Below are 17,547 nucleotides of genomic sequence, written 5' to 3' on the forward strand. Positions count from 1 at the left end.
GTTTTATTAACATTACCAGTCGTGTATCATTTCAGCTATTTAATTTCTTTTTACTCTGTTATGTGCCAGTGATGCAAGTAGAATGTCTTTTTTTTTTTTTTTTTCTTAACAGAAATTCAACATATCTGGCAGTAAACCTGTAACATACTGAGCCGAATAGTTCCTCTTTTGCAGAGATATTTAGGAGATATATTGCAGACAGAATTAGATTAGTAACTTCTCTAGAAATCTGAACAGCATTACCCTGGCCGATAACCCGATACTGATTATTTATAAGCATCTCTTGCTTAAATCCAGTTTTGGGGCTTTGATCACTTAATTCTTACTAGTAACTTCTGACAGGAGCTCCATTCCTGACTTTTCCAGCCCACACCACTCTATCATCCTTTATAGTGAGGCCAGGCAACCTCTGGTATCTCTGTTATGGACATTAGTCTCCGCATTGAGGCTGTGCAGGTTTTGTGGAAGTCTTATCAAGCACTACCATGCTCTGGCTGGCTGGAGAGACCTGTAACTTCATAATAGATCCTACAGTGTCTGAAAATAAGCACTTTTGCAAGTTTCCCTTCTCACGTTGTAGGTTTCGGAGTCAGATTGCAGCTGAGACAGGTTCAGCAGTGTAACCTCTGTTTGAGTTTACATGGATAGGATTAATGGTGAGTTAGGTATCAGATAATTGTTTTCCTCTATAACATCTAGGCCAAAGTTGTACAACCTCGGAGTCCAAAGGCCACAAGGAAATAGTACGTATTTGAAGGGGGCACAACAAAATTTTTTAACTTTCTTAAATGTGTGAAAGACAAAGGGGGATGTTCAGTTGGGTCCGGGATTCGCAGCACCGCGTCAGAACGGGCCATGAAGACAATCCACGGGATTGCAATAACGTGGGTTTTCGTTCGTACCCCATAGGGTTGCGAACGAAATTCTGCAATGTTGCTGTACAGTATTACTTACTTGCACGGTGCCACGAATCCCGGACTTAATTGAATACACCCATAGCATTTATACAGGAAAAGACGACTTCTTTCAAGAGGCAATACAAAACTAAGGCATGGAGGAGTGCAGTGTACCACCATAGGGGGCAAATTTTACCCCTCACCTCTGTAGTAACATCACCTCATCTCTGTAGTAACAAATCCCCCCCCCCCCATCAACTTTCTAGTAACAAATCCCCCCCCCCCCCCCATCAACTTTCTAGTAACAAACCCCCCCTCCCCTCATCTGTAGTAACAAATCCCCCCCCTCCTCCTCCTCATCTTTGTAGTAACAAACCCCCCCCCTCATCTGTAGTAACAAATCCCCCCCTCCTCCTCCTCATCTCTGTAGTAACAAAATCCCCCCCCTCCTCCTCATCTCTGTAGTAACAAATCCTCCTCCCCTCCCTCCTCCTCATCGCTGTAGTAACAAATCCTCCTCCCCTCCCTCCTCCTCATCGCTGTAGTAACAAATCCTCCTCCCCTCCCTCCTCCTCATCGCTGTAGTAACAAATCCTCCTCCCCTCCCTCCTCCTCATCGCTGTAGTAACAAATCCCCCTCCCCTCCCTCCTCCTCATCTCTGTAGTAACAAATCCCCCCCCCCTCCCTCCTCTTCCTCTCTGTAGTAACATATACCCCAGCGATGATCTTAGAACAACGCTTCTCTGATATAGGTGTACAGTGTTCTCCCCAGCACCTATTTCCTGGTTGCTCCACCCAACTGTTTTTACTTCCCGCCCAGCTCTCGGAGCCCAACAGAGTCCTATTATAATACAATAAACCATTGTTTCTCCTATTAGAACAGGCACTGTGTGAGCACTACAGCCAGCAGTGTGTGTGTTAGACCAGGACCACTAACCACCAGTTTGACCAGTCCTGGCAGGTGTGGGCAATAACTGCCAACATTTTTCAATTTTATTGCAAAGTATTACAACTGCCCTCACCTGGCTACTTAATGCCACCTGGATGGCAAAATTTTCTTGGGAGAACACTGGGTGTTCGTCCTGTATATTCAACTACAAAGGTTTTATAACCAGTGCAAATCTGAGGGCAAATGGTTCTATACCATGACACAACGATTTACAATGTGTGTGTGCTCTGGCATTTTAGTGTAAATAAAGCTTTACATTTGGTGACCTAAAATCTGAAATGAAGAACGGCTATCATGCCAACTATTCATATTATAAAGATCATTTTAGGGTAATGAACTGACCTGTTGGACAATTAAAGTGAAGTAGCTATATCTACTGAGGGAAGGCTACACAATTGCACATCGTTTGTGAAAATGTATACACCCTATAATACCCCAAATAGTGTTTGGATATTCACTCATTGATTTAAAATAGTCAGGCACGCCAGCAGCTCATGCAGATTGTAAGAAGATCTCGCCCTCCGTATGCCAAAGCAATATAAGCCTTTTACCATAAATTATACACAGGTTTGCAATGCAACCTTAAGCAGGTGTTTCCCTGTGAGACATTGGGTGCACTCGTGACCTACGCATAGTGGAAGCAGCCATGTTTTCTTTTGTTTGTTTGTATCCAAGTCTTCTTCATTAAGAGTATAAGTAGTGACAGCACTGAGGCATGAGTCATACTTGTGAACTAGTTAGATAATCCAGTAACACACTGGATCATCTAAGCATGTCACATGTGGTACCGCCACCTATATAACTATGCTGACATGTTCATTTGATTTCCCTTTAAAGACTTTTCCATAAATAAAGCTCAAAGAATAAAATTGTGTTAATTACATGCATTATGTAGAATAAGAATAATTATATGCTGCTGCAATCCTGGAAAATAGGGACAATTTTAAGGACATTTGCAACAGGGGTCTGTCCCTGGAAATTTGGGTTTTTTATGTTCTGATTGGACAAAGCAAAGACTCGTTTAAGGGGCGTTGACCTTTAATTATATGAGCTGTTTGTAGACAGAATTAAATGGAAAACATTTAGCAGAAAAATATATTTATTTTCGTCTGGAGCTTATTTTGACCTATTAACTTCAAGGATGCTGGTGGATTTCTAGTTTAATAATGGTCTAAATGCCTCACACGGGGTTGAAATAAAGTTCATCTGAAGTGTGTTCATTTCTGTTTTCCTCTATAAATCACACCTTTTGTGTTTGAAAGTGAGCAATACATCCCTTTGCAATACTTCTGTTTAAGAGAACTGAGAACTCTGCAGCAATACACAACTTTATCTTAATTCAGCTTTAACCACTGCTGAGCAAATACTGTTCTGAACACTGCTGTGAAAACAAACTGAGGGAGGGGATTTCCTATTCCGAGCTGTGTAGTGTTACTGCCAATCACTTATACTAATGTGTATAACTAACCAGTCTTCAAATCAACACATTATATTGTGTGTCCAAGACTGCACCTTACCAAAAACTATTTTATTTTGGTATGAATTGCATGCTGTCTGCCAAATAGGCTACAATTATAATTGTCCACTGGGTGGCACTGTTCTTCAGTTCTACACTGATGACTTTTCACATTACCTCTGCAGAGCAATTAATATGGCAGCCGAAGTCAAATTAAACCCCACTTGTACTTATTGTACGTGCTATAATCCTATGTGTTGTCTAGTGCAATGCAAGTAGTTTTTGTCTCTTCTATTTATTTATATTTTTGCTGTTGCTTATTTTTTTGGTATGGATGTATTTTAATACATAATATAAATATTATAGTTTTATATAGCAAGCATTTTAAGTGCACACTTAAAGAAACAGTGAAGAAGCTTTACACACAGTAGGGTTTCTCTTACCATCTCTACTGGCGTTCTGGCTAGAATCACCATCTTGTGAGTGTCACTGGCACAAGATCCAAAAGTAATCTACAGGTACTGGTCTCTGATGGGAGAACTGGATTCAGTGACTGAGTGCCCCTAGTAATGCATGCCCTCCTGTGATGGTGTGACTTATTCCAGCAGCTCCACACAAGACCTTATCCCCGCTGCTCTTGTATGCAGTGAGGGAAATGCCACAGAGGTCTTTAAAGTTTTTGTTGAAAATAGACAATTTATAAGTTGGGGACTATAGCAATTTATAACTTATTTTTGACCCTTTGTACTCACAAACTGTGAGGTTGTCTGTTTCGCCACCATATAGGGCGAACCAGCCTGTCTCTAGGTTGTGTTCTGTCTCTGCATGTGCCCAGGCATTGCTCAGAAAACACAGTGGGAAAAGCATTGGCATGGGTTGATATAAAGGACAGAAGTACCAGCTCGTGTAATGTCTGCCTGATTGCAGCATTTGTCTATATGAAAGACTGCCCCTGACCATATACATGTTCTTGTGGTCCTGCCAACACTATATTTATAAACGTTGTACATGGCGTTTGGTAATTTGAGGATTTGGTTATATTTTAGACTAGTTTTGTGAACTTATTAATGTCATGTTTGTGAAGTCCTATGTCCATTAGTGTTTCACTATACTTTCAGAACGTCTCTACTGCATGAGGTATTGCACACAACTCTCAAACCACACATCTATGTCTAGCTATGTCAGACAGCAGTGATATCCATGTTGATGAGTGGATGGGGGAGTGATGATGCTTGTGGTAGCTTGGTTAACTGATTTAGGGGTATAGATGAGTACAAGATGCTGGTAAAAGAGATATACTTGAAGTGATTTTAGACATAGTAGTAAAGGAAGCACCCACATTTATAATACACTCACAATCTACTAGTAAACAGATGAGTCACTTTTTCAGATCTAATTTTATGCTGTGTAGTTTTATGGTTTTTGTTTTTTAGGCTTCCCAGTTTTCACCAGTAAGCTTGTGTGTTTATTGTACATTTTAACAGGTAGGTGTAATGTGTTTTGCTACAAAAATCAGGAATTAAAGGAATGCTTAGATGCCCATTTAATCATTCTGGAAAGTAAAGCAAATTAAAAAAACTATATTGAACCAGTTCATCTTGCTGTAGAGCAGGAATGACCCAACCTGTGGCTCCTCCGGATGTTGTGAAACTACAAGTCCCAGCATGCCTTAATAGCTATTGGCTGGCTGTCTACTGTTAAAGCATGCTGGTACTTGTATTTTTTTATTTTTATTTATTTTTTCCCTTTTTCATTTCCTTCTGTGCATTTTTTTTTTTAACTTCTGTAGTTTTAAAACACCTGGAGTCGCATGTTGGCCAGACCCTACCGTAGAGGATTTAGAAAGCTCAGAGCATCAAGTTTTCAGATTTAATGAGACTGCAGCCTATGAGTTCACTAGGGGCCAGTGATGACAAGACTCGCGTTTCATATACTGCAATCCAATCATCCCACAAAATTGCTGTATAAATAGTAAAGGAATGCTAGAATGGGTTTTATCTTCAGCGCATATTGCCTAGTAAAACTGTATTGAGAAGTGCTTGGCAAATATTGTAAAGTGCATCACTAGCCTATTGTTTTCTGTGAGTGCTGCTTTGTTCAGAAATTTGTGATGAGCCCAAGAAAGTGTTTTGTTTTGGGGTGGGTTTTTTTTTGGGCGGGGGTTGTGCTGTTTTTTGTTTTGTGTTTTTTTTGTTTTTTAATTTTTCCTGTATTTGTAAATATAACAAAAGAGAAGTGTGGGTGTTTTTGTTTTTTTTTGTTTGTTTGTTTGTTTTTCTTTAAAGAATCTCTAATCTCATTGCAATCCCTCAGATGCCACTTCAGTTGGTTGCCTACATTTGCCAACCAAACAAACTGGGCCCCATGTGGTCCTGTCCCATGGCCTGTGCCAATTGACCAGATCCTCTCATCACAAGTACATGAAGGCGTAATGAATGGTCTAATTCCATGGACAATGGCCATGTTCATGGGACTTGTCTGCACAGCAACCAAACAAGACAAAGGGCTCAAACTTGCAATAAACTAATCTTTATCCCCTTTTGCACAGTAGCGGCCTTTCCAGTCCTTGTAAAACCTTGCTTGATCCTGGCAGTTCTTACCTTCCAAATTATTGCTTTATTAGAAAGGTAAGTAACAGTAAAATGTCTGTGCGGCAAGGGTTTCCCATAATCTTGCCAATGTTTTTCACCACTGCTACAGTCCACCACAGTGGAGGACCCCTTGCTGCTTAGACATTGGTACATCACAGTGGTAGGTATGCTTCACAAAGGAAGAGGTAACCTATTCAGCGCATACACAAGTTGAATCCCTTGAACCCAGTGACCCGTAACTGTAAAAGATAATGTCACCTAAAACTTCATCTTGCAGCAATTACAATGTAGATCTACTCGAGTGATGTTTATTACAGCAATTAATAATTTTAAAAACGTATTCTTGGGTGCTGCAATGAGGCAGTTCTGTTTTTGTTTTTCTGCATTGGAAAGAAGTATGTCCAATATGTTGGGGTTTTTTGTTTTTAAAAAAACCCATAATAAATCTCTCATTTCCACCCTGCTTTCCTGCCCCCTGCAAGCCATTGAAATCAAATGATTTATCAGCCTGCGTATCGTCCTGTTTTTATAGTTCAGTGGTTGCTTAGCATCTGCCTTTTACTTCCTGTTGGATGTTGCAAGACCTGCCTGCTATACCTAGATTACCGGAGTCGCACAAGAGATTACAAGATACACTTGCCGCCCATATGTATCCTGGCAGACCACAGTTTTGTTTTCCCCCTCGTTCTTGGATTTACTTTTTCAATAAATATGACTTACTGATATAGTGGTCACATTTTCAAAGATTAATAATATAATAATATAATAGTACACTGTACACAGAACATTTAATTCCCATCTGTCCTTGCCCCATTGGAGTCTGTAATCTAAATTTCCTACCCCACACACAGACTAGGGTCCAATTTGTCAGAAGCCAATTAACCTACAAGCATGCATGTGTTTGGGCTGTAGAAGGAAACCGAGGCGCTCGGAGAAGATTCAGGCAAACAAGGGGAGACCATACAAACTCTACAGAGGGCACTTATCTCAATCGATCTCAAGAACCCAGTGCTATACTAACCACTGACTCCCCTGCTACTACCATCACCAATGCTGTGTCTGCAAGCAGCACGCGTCCGGCCCCCTGTTCATTTACCGTTTTACTTGGTGCTATTGGAGAAGTGGCATCAATGTGCTGCCCATCTCTGCATATTACAGAGAGTACAGTACAATGAGGCCAGTCCAAGCATTAGAAGGTGATTTTTCGTGAGATCAGCAAGGTGCTAGCCAGTGTGCCAGTTGTCTGTGATGAATGCATGTAAATGACATGTATGGACATGCTAATTGCAAAAAAAATTAAGTTTAAGACTGTAACTGCTGGTGGGTGTATTTCCCTATGGTTGATGAACTCTATAAAGATAAAGAACTCTGCCCAAAACTAAAAATCAAGGAATGAAGATAAAATATATATATGTATGTATATGTGTATATATATATATATATATATATATATATATATATATATATATATTTTTTTTTTTTTACGTGGGCTCTAGTCCTGATCGTGAGTACACCAATACTGTAATGGTGGAGTACAGGAGCTGCTGTCTCCTGATCAGATAGACCTTTTTCATAATAACGTAGGTGCTTTAAAGCCACTACCCCAAGAATGGATGGAGAGCTAACTGAGGGGCATCGATAACACCTGGATGAAAAGCAGTATCTGGAGAGCAACTTGCCGCACCCCGAGAGCTGTCAAATCCAGATGGGGTGATTCTGTATTTTAACTTGGCTCTACCCATAATTTAAATTTTGGGTCGGAGTTATTCACTATAACTGCAGCTAGTGTGTGACATCAGAGCACGGATGATGGTGTAAAGCCAAGTGCTTGATTTATTCTGCAGGCCTAAATGGTTGGATGCTGCCAACAAAAGAAATGTATAGCAAATCTCTAATTGTGTGGAACACAAATTCTTTAATTCCCATTTTAAAATAATTTAACACCTAAGTAAGCCTTAGAGCCTTTGCCTTTCTACTCATTAAGTGTGTGTGGTCTGAAGTCTGCGCATACTTACTGAAGTACAGTTCCTCCACAAATGAGACTGGTCTTGTTTGTGGGATATTCCCTGCTAGCGTACTTCACTACTCTATAGCAAATGTACAGACAAAAATAGACTTGTGTTCTTTATTTTCACAGCTCGGTGAACAGAAGTTCTGAGAAATAATGCTGCTGCTTTAATAGTTAAGCTTTTCACATTCATAAAACACTGTTTAATGTTTTTGGCAAATCAGAGGCTTTTGTTGGGAAAACGGTTTAAAAAGCATTTGTACAATATAGACTGCAGGTTATAATGGGAATGATGTACTCGCTGGTGTAAATTATAAAGAACTTAAAATTCAGAGATGACCTTATGGGTTAGAGCTTATTAGGGAGTTAAACTGTTGATTGTCTACTCACTGCTCCTCCTGGGGTGACACATGCTGTGTTATCACAGCCGATATCTTTAGTATCGGCATAATTAAACATATTGACATTTGCTATGTATTTCCTTAGTTGGACATGGAGTTGATGATTTTCAAATCCTAATTATATACGGTCAGGAACAGGTTATTTTTTTTTCTTGTAACTTCCACAAGCAGGGCCTCCATCGTTTATTTCCTTCACCCCCCTTCCCCCTCCTTTCACCCTGCTTCATCCAGGCTATTCCCTCCTACTGTCGCCCATCTGCTCTTATTCGCTTCATCTTGCACCCTCCGCTGTATCTTCACTCAGCGATGCTCCCTGTAATCTGCAGCCCACAGGATCCTTGTTCCCATTTTTGTTCTACGATTTGTGCTCTTTACACTGATCTCTGTCCTACTTTTTGTGTGTGCGTTACCCTGGTCTCCCCCGGCACTCGCGCTATGTTAATTTACTTGAATTGTGTCTAACCTCTTTGTTGTAGACCTCTGTGCTTCACTGCAGAATTTTAAGGCAATTTAGAAATAAACGTTTAAAAGAATAAGTGGTATTGGTGCACCAGTTGTTACCACATAAACTATCAGGAGGGATCCGCAAAACTTTCTAAAGTGTCCAGAATAGTCTCCTAATTCTGTCGAGATTGGCCTTGTGTTGTGCAAGGTATTGCTCCCATACCTCTCACACTCTCCCCTTCATTTTTCTGTTTTGCCAGATCCTCCCCATTTTGATATTTCAACTACACAGCTGAAAAAATATTTTTATTAAAACCAATTCCGCCTACCCGTATTTGGGACAGGGTCCCATCTGGCAGTTTCAGCCCTTGCTGCTGGTTACATGACCTGCTTTCAGCAGTGCTGGTAAGATGTGACTTTTTTTTTTTTTTTTTTTTTTTTTTTTTCTGGTCGGGAATTGAACTCGACCTCAGTGCTGTGAGGCAGAAGTGCTAACCACTATGCCACCGTGCTGCCCCAAACATCATGCAAGTCGTTCCTGTGCTGCCCAAATCAATGAGTAGGCCACGAGTAATGGTGACTGTTACCGGATGGAAAATAACCGCATCCATTGTATTGTGGGCGGCTGTATAACCCACATATCCAGACATTAACTTGCCCTGATTATACAAATATTTACAGACATGACAAGGGACAAAAGTCCAAGTAGTGATGGGGAGTTAGGAGTAGGCTAAACTAGTGCTGGTGATTATGTAGCAAACAAATGCACAGCATTATTGCTAGTTAGTGGTGTCCTTTTCATTTCCTGTAAATGCTGATTTTTTTCTATGGAACTGACTACATTTGTTGCTCCGCCTTGTGATGGACAGCGTTTCAGTGACCTGCTTTTGTCAGACAGCTGATGTAGTTTGTGCTACAATTGGTGATACTTTGTGTGTGATAGTCGGCTGCTCTATTGCTAGTATAATCCTAGCCTAATAATCAGTTCAGTATGAGGAACACTGATTAAAGTTACATACCTTAAGGGATAAACTACCCTCTTTTTAGAAGGATATTCCTACAACCATTGTTGTGAACCACGGCACAACTGTTAAGTTAACACTGATATACAGGATGAATAAATACGCATTACTAGTTTTACTTACTGTACAAAAAAAATAAAAATTAGAACCCCCCTCCCCCTTTACGAATTAGTACGCAGAATTTATTAGACTTTGTGTTAGTGGCTCTTTTCACGAGGCAGCTTTTAGGTTTATAGAGGTCATTTAAGCTGTAACTAGTCTGGCTGAATATAACCCATCTTTAAAAGTTTTTTTGTTTTTTTTCTACGAGGGGGGGGGGTGGAGGCAATAGTTTGCATTGCACTACATCATAATCACCATTTATTTATATAGCGCCACTGATTCTGCGGCGCTGTACAGAGAGCTCATTCACATCAGTCCCTGCCCCATTGGGGCTTGGTCTAAATTCCCTAACATACACACAGACAGAGAGACTACACTACTTGTCTTAATAGTTTCTTTTTTAACAGGCCTCCCATCTCTTCTCGTGTCAGAATCTTGTGCGTGTTGGCCAAGTCTGATTTGTCAGTGGTTGTGGTCAGTCAAAGGAACCTGTGATATGATTAGTGTTCTCAGCCTGTTTTGTGTTTTCAGAAAGACAGACAAGTTGTGTGTGTTGCTTTTTTGGATGGGTGTTTGTATTTCTGTTGGTTTTTGTATATTGTAAGGTCAGTATTATAATTAAGCAGCCATTTCTTTAAATTGGTTACAATAATGCATAACCAGGACTAATATTTGCAGACAATATAGGAAGTGTTGGCTGCGTCATATTGTGCATTTCACGCAGTAAGTAAAACAATGTGTATTAAAATACCACAGCGGTGTTTAGGGTTATAAAGGGAATTCCTATCTAAGCAGTTATTTGAAAGCCTTTTTTTTTTTTTTTTTTTGCCTTAATCTTAGAAATTGGTAAATATGCATTTCAAAGCGTTTGTGCTGATCACACAGACCTGCAGCATGATGCCTGCCCCGGTGACGCTTGCGATATATTTTCTCTACTGCAAGCAAATGAACATGCACCTGAGAAGGTCAATGTTATTGAAAGCAAATGAAACTTGACACTTTCAATTGTTTGTACAGTGTGGTATTGAAGATGTTCATTCAGTTCTATTGATGTACATAGTGGAGCTCCGGTGCAGTAGCTACTCCAGACTTTCCTGCAATAGTGCGTCTGGAAGGTGTAAAATGTGTGGCATTAAAGGTATAGGGGTGAAATGGTTTTCTGGCACCTCTAAATCCTATTCTGCAAAATGAAACTCTAGCTTTCATACATCAGCGCAAATCTAGGGCTCACTCAGCAAGTAAACCCCTCGATCTGCTCAACCAATCCCATCAAATTGTGCAATCTCTTAAAACCCTACAGACACCACCATCTTTGCCACCATATAGATACACCCACCTATAAAAATGGATGCGTTTGCACAAAATTAGATGCATAACCTCACGAGCTTCTGCGCTGCTACTGAGTTTTTGGAAATTATCCTCCTTTTGGCTTTTTATTGTTTTTGTAACTTTTTTTTCCTATTGAAAAATATTGCTATAACATCTTCATTCTGCCTCTTTACCATTAATAATTAATCTTTGCATGTAATATTGTGAATTGTTTTAATCTTTTTAACACCACCTGTTTTCACACATGCCTGACTCAATGGAACAGTCAGCTCCAGGTAAGGAAACCTGTTGCTGTGGTTTGTAATAGTGACGTCCTCCTGGGCAAATGAAGGTGTTTTAATATAATTGTATAGTCGGTCATTGCAGTGCATGTGTTATCTACAGTACAAGTCATCTTCCACAACTTGTGTGGCACCCAGGAGTTCTCCTTATAATAGATCTGTCCGTAATGTAAATCATTGTGTTACTGGGAACGTTACCAACTGTCCTGTATACATGTCATTAGTGTGCTACAGGGGCCTTAGCAAATATGAACCGGTCGGTTATTGAGCTGGACTGATAAAGGAAGCTCTGCAGTGTATTAATACGTACTAATGTTTGCATGTTGATAGATTTAATTTTGTCCTGCAACTTTATGGATACTCCCATTTATGCTGTCATGTCGTGGAGTGATAAATGCAGTATGTTGTCAAAATCTACTGCTAATATGTATTGCCATTTCATTCCTTAATTCTGGTGGTGAAAGGTTTTAGTTTTTTTTATTTATTAATACCTATTTTTTTTTCTTTCTTTGTTTTGTTATTCAAAGCTATTCCATTATAAAGGGGAGACTGCTTTCCTCCTACACAGGAGTGGGGGGACCTTCTGGCTAATCACTGACTGCAGGAGTGGACTTAACATTGAATAATAATATAATATGTGTCCAAAACATTCAATACTCCAGCTAAGGGCTGTTCTTTAAAACACAACCTTTAAATTTGCATTTACACATTAAACCTCTTAAGTTGTATTTTTTATTTTTTATTTTATTGTTTAACAGATACGATGTCTAAAAAGTCAGAGGGGCTTCCCAGGCCAACCCACTTTTGATGGGATCCATATTGTCAATCACATAATAGGAGACGATGTGTCATTCCATTCCTCTGATGAAGACTTTGCCACTGGCTCTCTACGACAAGGGGACGTTCACTATGGCCTGACCCAAACACATGGAAAGATGACGCTGGTCCCTTCCGATTCGGACAGCAGTGACAGCGATGTTGAAGATCAGAACATAATGGCTGATTCCAATGGAGTGGTCCCTAAACAAATGACAAAAAGAACAGAATCCTACTCTACTACTGTGTGATTTATCAACTAGCATCTTCATCAAGACACTTTGATTGGACCGTCACGACTATTGTTACAGTATGCACCATACTATTGTATGATCTTCAGACCAGACTGATCCAGCATGTATAGAACGTCTACTTGCCTTCACACTTTGCCAAACTTTCACCATTGCCATACACTAGACCAAGATGTTTGATGGACACATTTGTTCCAACAGTATTATCATAAAATCTGTTTGTTTTCTTTGAATGTTTATCGTTTTAGATCAAAGCAAGTATAGCTTAATTTGTTTAGCACGGAATAGAGGAAGATCACTTATTTTGTTTACCACACTGGTAACTCTAATTTTGACATTCTACAAAAAAAAATCCTGTGCAATATTGTATGCCTGTTTAAACAAAAGTTATGCTTTTTTAAACGTGTGTTTGTGTATATATTTATGGTCTTTGTGTGTCATACAGAATGTCTCTTAACTTCAGCCCTCAAATCCCTTACCTGGTGTCCTACCACCATCTACAAGCTCTAGTTTGAAGCTAAGTTTTATCAGTATAGCAGCATATTTCAATGACACAGGAGGCAGAACACTGAAGTTGAAGAACATTGCCTTTCGGCACCATATGAGTTATGTATATGTTTGTATTCATGTGTACGTATATATCTTGTTTCACAGTTTTCTTTAGTTTTAAAGCCTTTCAATAACACTAAATCCAATTTTCTCACTTAGTATAAGCCTATACCACTCCAAAAATATAATTTATAGTAAAAAAGCCAGTAGTGTTTTTTTGTTTTTTTTAATGACAGATCACTTAGACTGGATCTCGTAGCTTGGAACAGGTTCCAGGATTGTGCAAGTGATCCCTACTAATGAACTTTACTTGCTATACACATTTTAATCCTGCTTTCTACACACCTTTGTGGCATCTAATTACTAAGAGAATCTATTTATTTTTTTACTCCATAAATCTAACGGAAGAGCGTTCTGCCAAGAAAATGTAACCATTCAAGATGCATTCTCGTTAAGTTATTCCAGATGTGGATAAAGCGCAGATATATGGACCATATTCGATCAGATCAACAGTATCTGGCAACAAATGACTTAAACTACGCAAAAGGGATTTTATTTTTTAGACTAACCTACTACATCGCCATGTCGTTTTATCAACTACACTCAAAATTATATATAATCTACGGCAGATTTTTAAATATGAACTTTAGAAAGATCACTGTGCCGTGGCTTAAAGCTGTAAAACCGAGACCAAATTTTCAGTGATTTTTCGCTTTATTTTAAATGCCTTGTTTTTCTGTTTGTTTTTCTCTAATTTGTGCGTTGACTGTTATCAAATAGGTCAATTAATGTTACTTGTGATATATTTTGTTTATTTTGTACATAAATATACATATACAATAAGCATTGTCATTTTATACTAAGGATGTAAATGTTGAAACAGACTTTTATTCCACTGCTCTGATGCAGGAACCAGTTATGTTTCTGTATGTAAATAGTCTACATTGGTTACTGATAATGCAGAACACTAAACATATCTTTGGACCATACATTGCATCTCACCTTAGCAATGTCATCACTTCATTTCTTGGTTAAACACTATTGATGGAAATCTTTTAACATTATATATATGTAACTAAAATAAATTTTTTTCATGATTTAAGCCATTACTCATTTTTAATCTTTATTTTTAAATTGTTATTTATAAATATTTGTTTTACAGCTATGTGCTACCTGAGACGAATGACTAGAACAGAAAACCACACATGTAGGTGACCTTTCATCTCTTAGGCCGGGCCGCCTGACCTCTTAGTGTGCCTGGAAGATGACTGGACACATGGGCCAATAAGGATCTGATCGACTGGTCGTATTCAAGCCTCACACATGAAGTTAAATTGGGCCACTGGCCAGAGTTACTAATAAAACGATGGAACTCCGTTAAAACATGTGACACGAGTTGATGGACAGTGTAAAATATCCTTTGTGTCCGTATTTATGACAAACTGAAGCCTAAACAATGTGTGATGACTTTAAACCTTTACCATACTGTCGGTCAATTTGGTTTCATGAAGTGGCCAATTAAACACCAATACAACCAAGGTTCTGTGCAAAATAGCGTGAGGGTGTACAGGGCCATTCTCATCATAATCATCATTTATATAGCGCCACTAATTCTGCAGCGCTGTACAGAGTACTCGCTAATTTCTAGTCCATTAGAAATGACGTCATTTTAGTACCCAGAGGTCCCCCTGACAGCCGGCAACGCACCGGAGACACCGCTGGCTGAAAAGAAGTTAAGTAAACATTTGTTATGTATTTTTTTTTTTTAATTAAAATCTATTTTTTTTTTTTTTTACTTTGCCATTTTTTTTTTTTTTTTTCAGTATGAATGGTGAGACCCGGGAATTACACGGGTTGCACCATTCATACTGCAGACGAGTGGGGTCCAACACGGGAATTACCCCTCGCAAAATCCCGGGTCTAAGTCCCGGGATTTTAGACCCGGGATTTTGTGGTTGGACTATTCATACTGCACCAAGACCTGGGTTTTTCAGCGTGTCTCTGCAAAAACCCGGGTTTTTGGTGCAGTATGAATGGGGTATTTCTAGACTAGTATTTCATTGTGATATGCCAGTGGGACAGTGTTCTACCCAAATTTCAAACAGTTAGTACAGTTTTCAGCTCCATGTGCGTTGATTGTGCTGATACAATTATCTGTCAGACACCAGACTATCTGCCTGGAGATATGGCTGTGTCTTTGAAACCGCTTTGTCTGACTTGTGCACATGCAGCCGCCCTATCTATTGTGACTACTGTGCTTATTCTGTCATTCCCACAACTGCTACTGTGTGTACATCAAGTCAGCAGGAACCCTTATCACCCAGAGAAGGGTGTTGTAATGCTGAGGTGTTAAACAAGGAGGGTAAAGGGAAGCAGGATGGAGGATGGTCGTCTGCTCTTTCTGATGTTGGGTGTTTCAGGTAATCTGTTGAATACCTCCAGAATAGAGCCAAGTGTGTCAAGCAAAGCTGCTTAGATTTGACTAACTTGTACTTTGCTTGTTGCTGGGTTTAGCAACACTTCTAGTGGGGAACTTGCTTGTTGGTGCAATAAGGCCTGAAAATAGAACAATTGCTGTGAATAGGGTTCCCTTTTATTTTCTGTAAACACAAATACATTTAAAAAGTCTACTAAATTTGTTCAATCCATAGAAACTGGTTATTTACGGTTTCATGCCAAATGCTGAGAAATGGATGTAGGGATCTCTTGTTACTGAATCCATTAATCGGCATGTAGACTCCTATGTACACACTATACACGATTTACATTGGCAGACAAGACAGTGAGAGTGCACTCTCCATAGAGATCTATGGAAACTGCTAGTAAATAAATATATATATATATATATATATATATATATATATATATATATATATATATATATATATATATAGTATATTTGTTGCATGAAATTGTAATAGACTGATTTTTAAGTTTAATTTTTGACCAGTTTTCTCATTGCGAGTCTGAAGATTCTGAAATGCAAAACTGGAAGCACAACTGTCAGTCACTTGCTAGAGTTTAATTGTAACGTGTTTCTCCATAACAGAGTTCTAGGATTTTGTAGATCTGTGGTAACCCAGAAATCATCTATATCAATAATTGCATGTTTTTGTCTCTCAATAGAAAACAGGAAATCACAGCTGTCACAGGTCGTCTTGTCCGCTCGATAACAAGTGTAAAGTAGATGCAGACATGTCTATATTACACTCTGACTTCTAGAGTAGGAGAGCTCCTCTTGGAAAAAGTGTTTTTATCCTCTATAAATGTTTAGATTGTGCCATGTATGTATCTTCATCACTCTACAGATGCCTATATATAATTCACTGCCCCTTACTTTTTATATTTTATTTTTTTTTAATAATCAACATATCTTCAATTTTAAAACAATCCAATATTACATTAAACCTCACTCATCACCCTGATTTCCCAGACACAGGATGTCTTCATTGGAATAGATTCTGTTCTTACTAGCACATAAAAAGAATGTTTTATATAGCTAGACGAATGGTGTTTGGTGCAGTCAGATTTGCAACTGCCCCAAATATGTCCCAGAATATTTGTCTCACAAGAGTCTGAACTTTCATTGCAATAACAGTATATCCACCATCCGTGAAATGTGCTGGTGGTCTTGCACTAATAAAAAAAAAAATCAGTATATCCAACTTTTGTTCTCTTGTATGCTTCATGCAAACTTGCAGAACATCTTTGTGCTTTGTGGTAAGTGAAGTAATGTGTACGAAAAATGTGGTGTTTTTTTTTTTTTTTTTTTGTTTTGTTTTTTTTTGTCATTTTCATTTTTTTTTTTTATATAATGGTTCTATATTGCCAAAACGTAAGCTTACAAAACGTCTTCACTGAGTAGATGTAATAAACTTTTTAGTAACCCCATAATTCCTACTCAGCCATTCTTAGTTCTCTGCTGAATGTTTACTAGTATATATAATTGATCTGTCATTCCCCCATGAGGGCGCCCCCCCCCCCCCCCCCCCCCCCGGCACTTACCGCCTTCTCCAACGCGCTGTACGCTCTTTACTGAGATCTCGTGAGAGTGAGACTCATGAGATCTCCTCAGTAAGGAGACTACAGCGTGCCGGAGAAGGACCGCAGTGAAAGTGCTCAGCAGCACTGATCGTGCCGGGGGCGCCCCCGACCGATCAATACTGCTGCTGAGCACTTTCAAGGGCCCCCTGGATGCCATAGGCCCCTGGGCTGTAGCCCAGTTAGCCCTATGGTTAATCTGGCCCTGGTCACTCTGAAGGTGGAGAAACCAGTGCCATGGCAAATTCAAAATCCCAATTTTCTTTTTTTTTTTTTTAAGTATTGTGCAATTGGCTGCTGTACATGATAACATGTAACTGTAAACATACAGGTACACGTTAAGCAGGACCCTTTGAATTGTCTTATGTTGAGTTACATAGACCTTGAAATACAATGGCTACAAGAGGCAC

General features: G+C 39.2%; 1 protein-coding gene across 4 annotated transcripts in view; it reads left to right on the top strand.

Annotated features, from left to right (window-relative positions):
* EVI5 (ecotropic viral integration site 5) overlaps positions 1–14,198 on the top strand; it is a 102,558-nt gene extending 88,360 nt beyond the window's left edge. For all 4 annotated transcript variants that reach the window (XM_075182371.1, XM_075182373.1, XM_075182372.1 and 1 more), the window contains one exon: positions 12,239–14,198. In XM_075182371.1, the coding sequence (XP_075038472.1) occupies positions 12,239–12,547 (309 nt within the window). In that variant the 3' untranslated portion in view covers positions 12,548–14,198. The remainder of the gene's footprint in view (positions 1–12,238) is intronic.
* Positions 14,199–17,547: the final 3,349 nt, after the last annotated feature.

This window comes from Mixophyes fleayi, chromosome 8, assembly GCF_038048845.1.
Source record: "Mixophyes fleayi isolate aMixFle1 chromosome 8, aMixFle1.hap1, whole genome shotgun sequence".
Lineage (NCBI taxonomy): Eukaryota > Metazoa > Chordata > Amphibia > Anura > Limnodynastidae > Mixophyes > Mixophyes fleayi.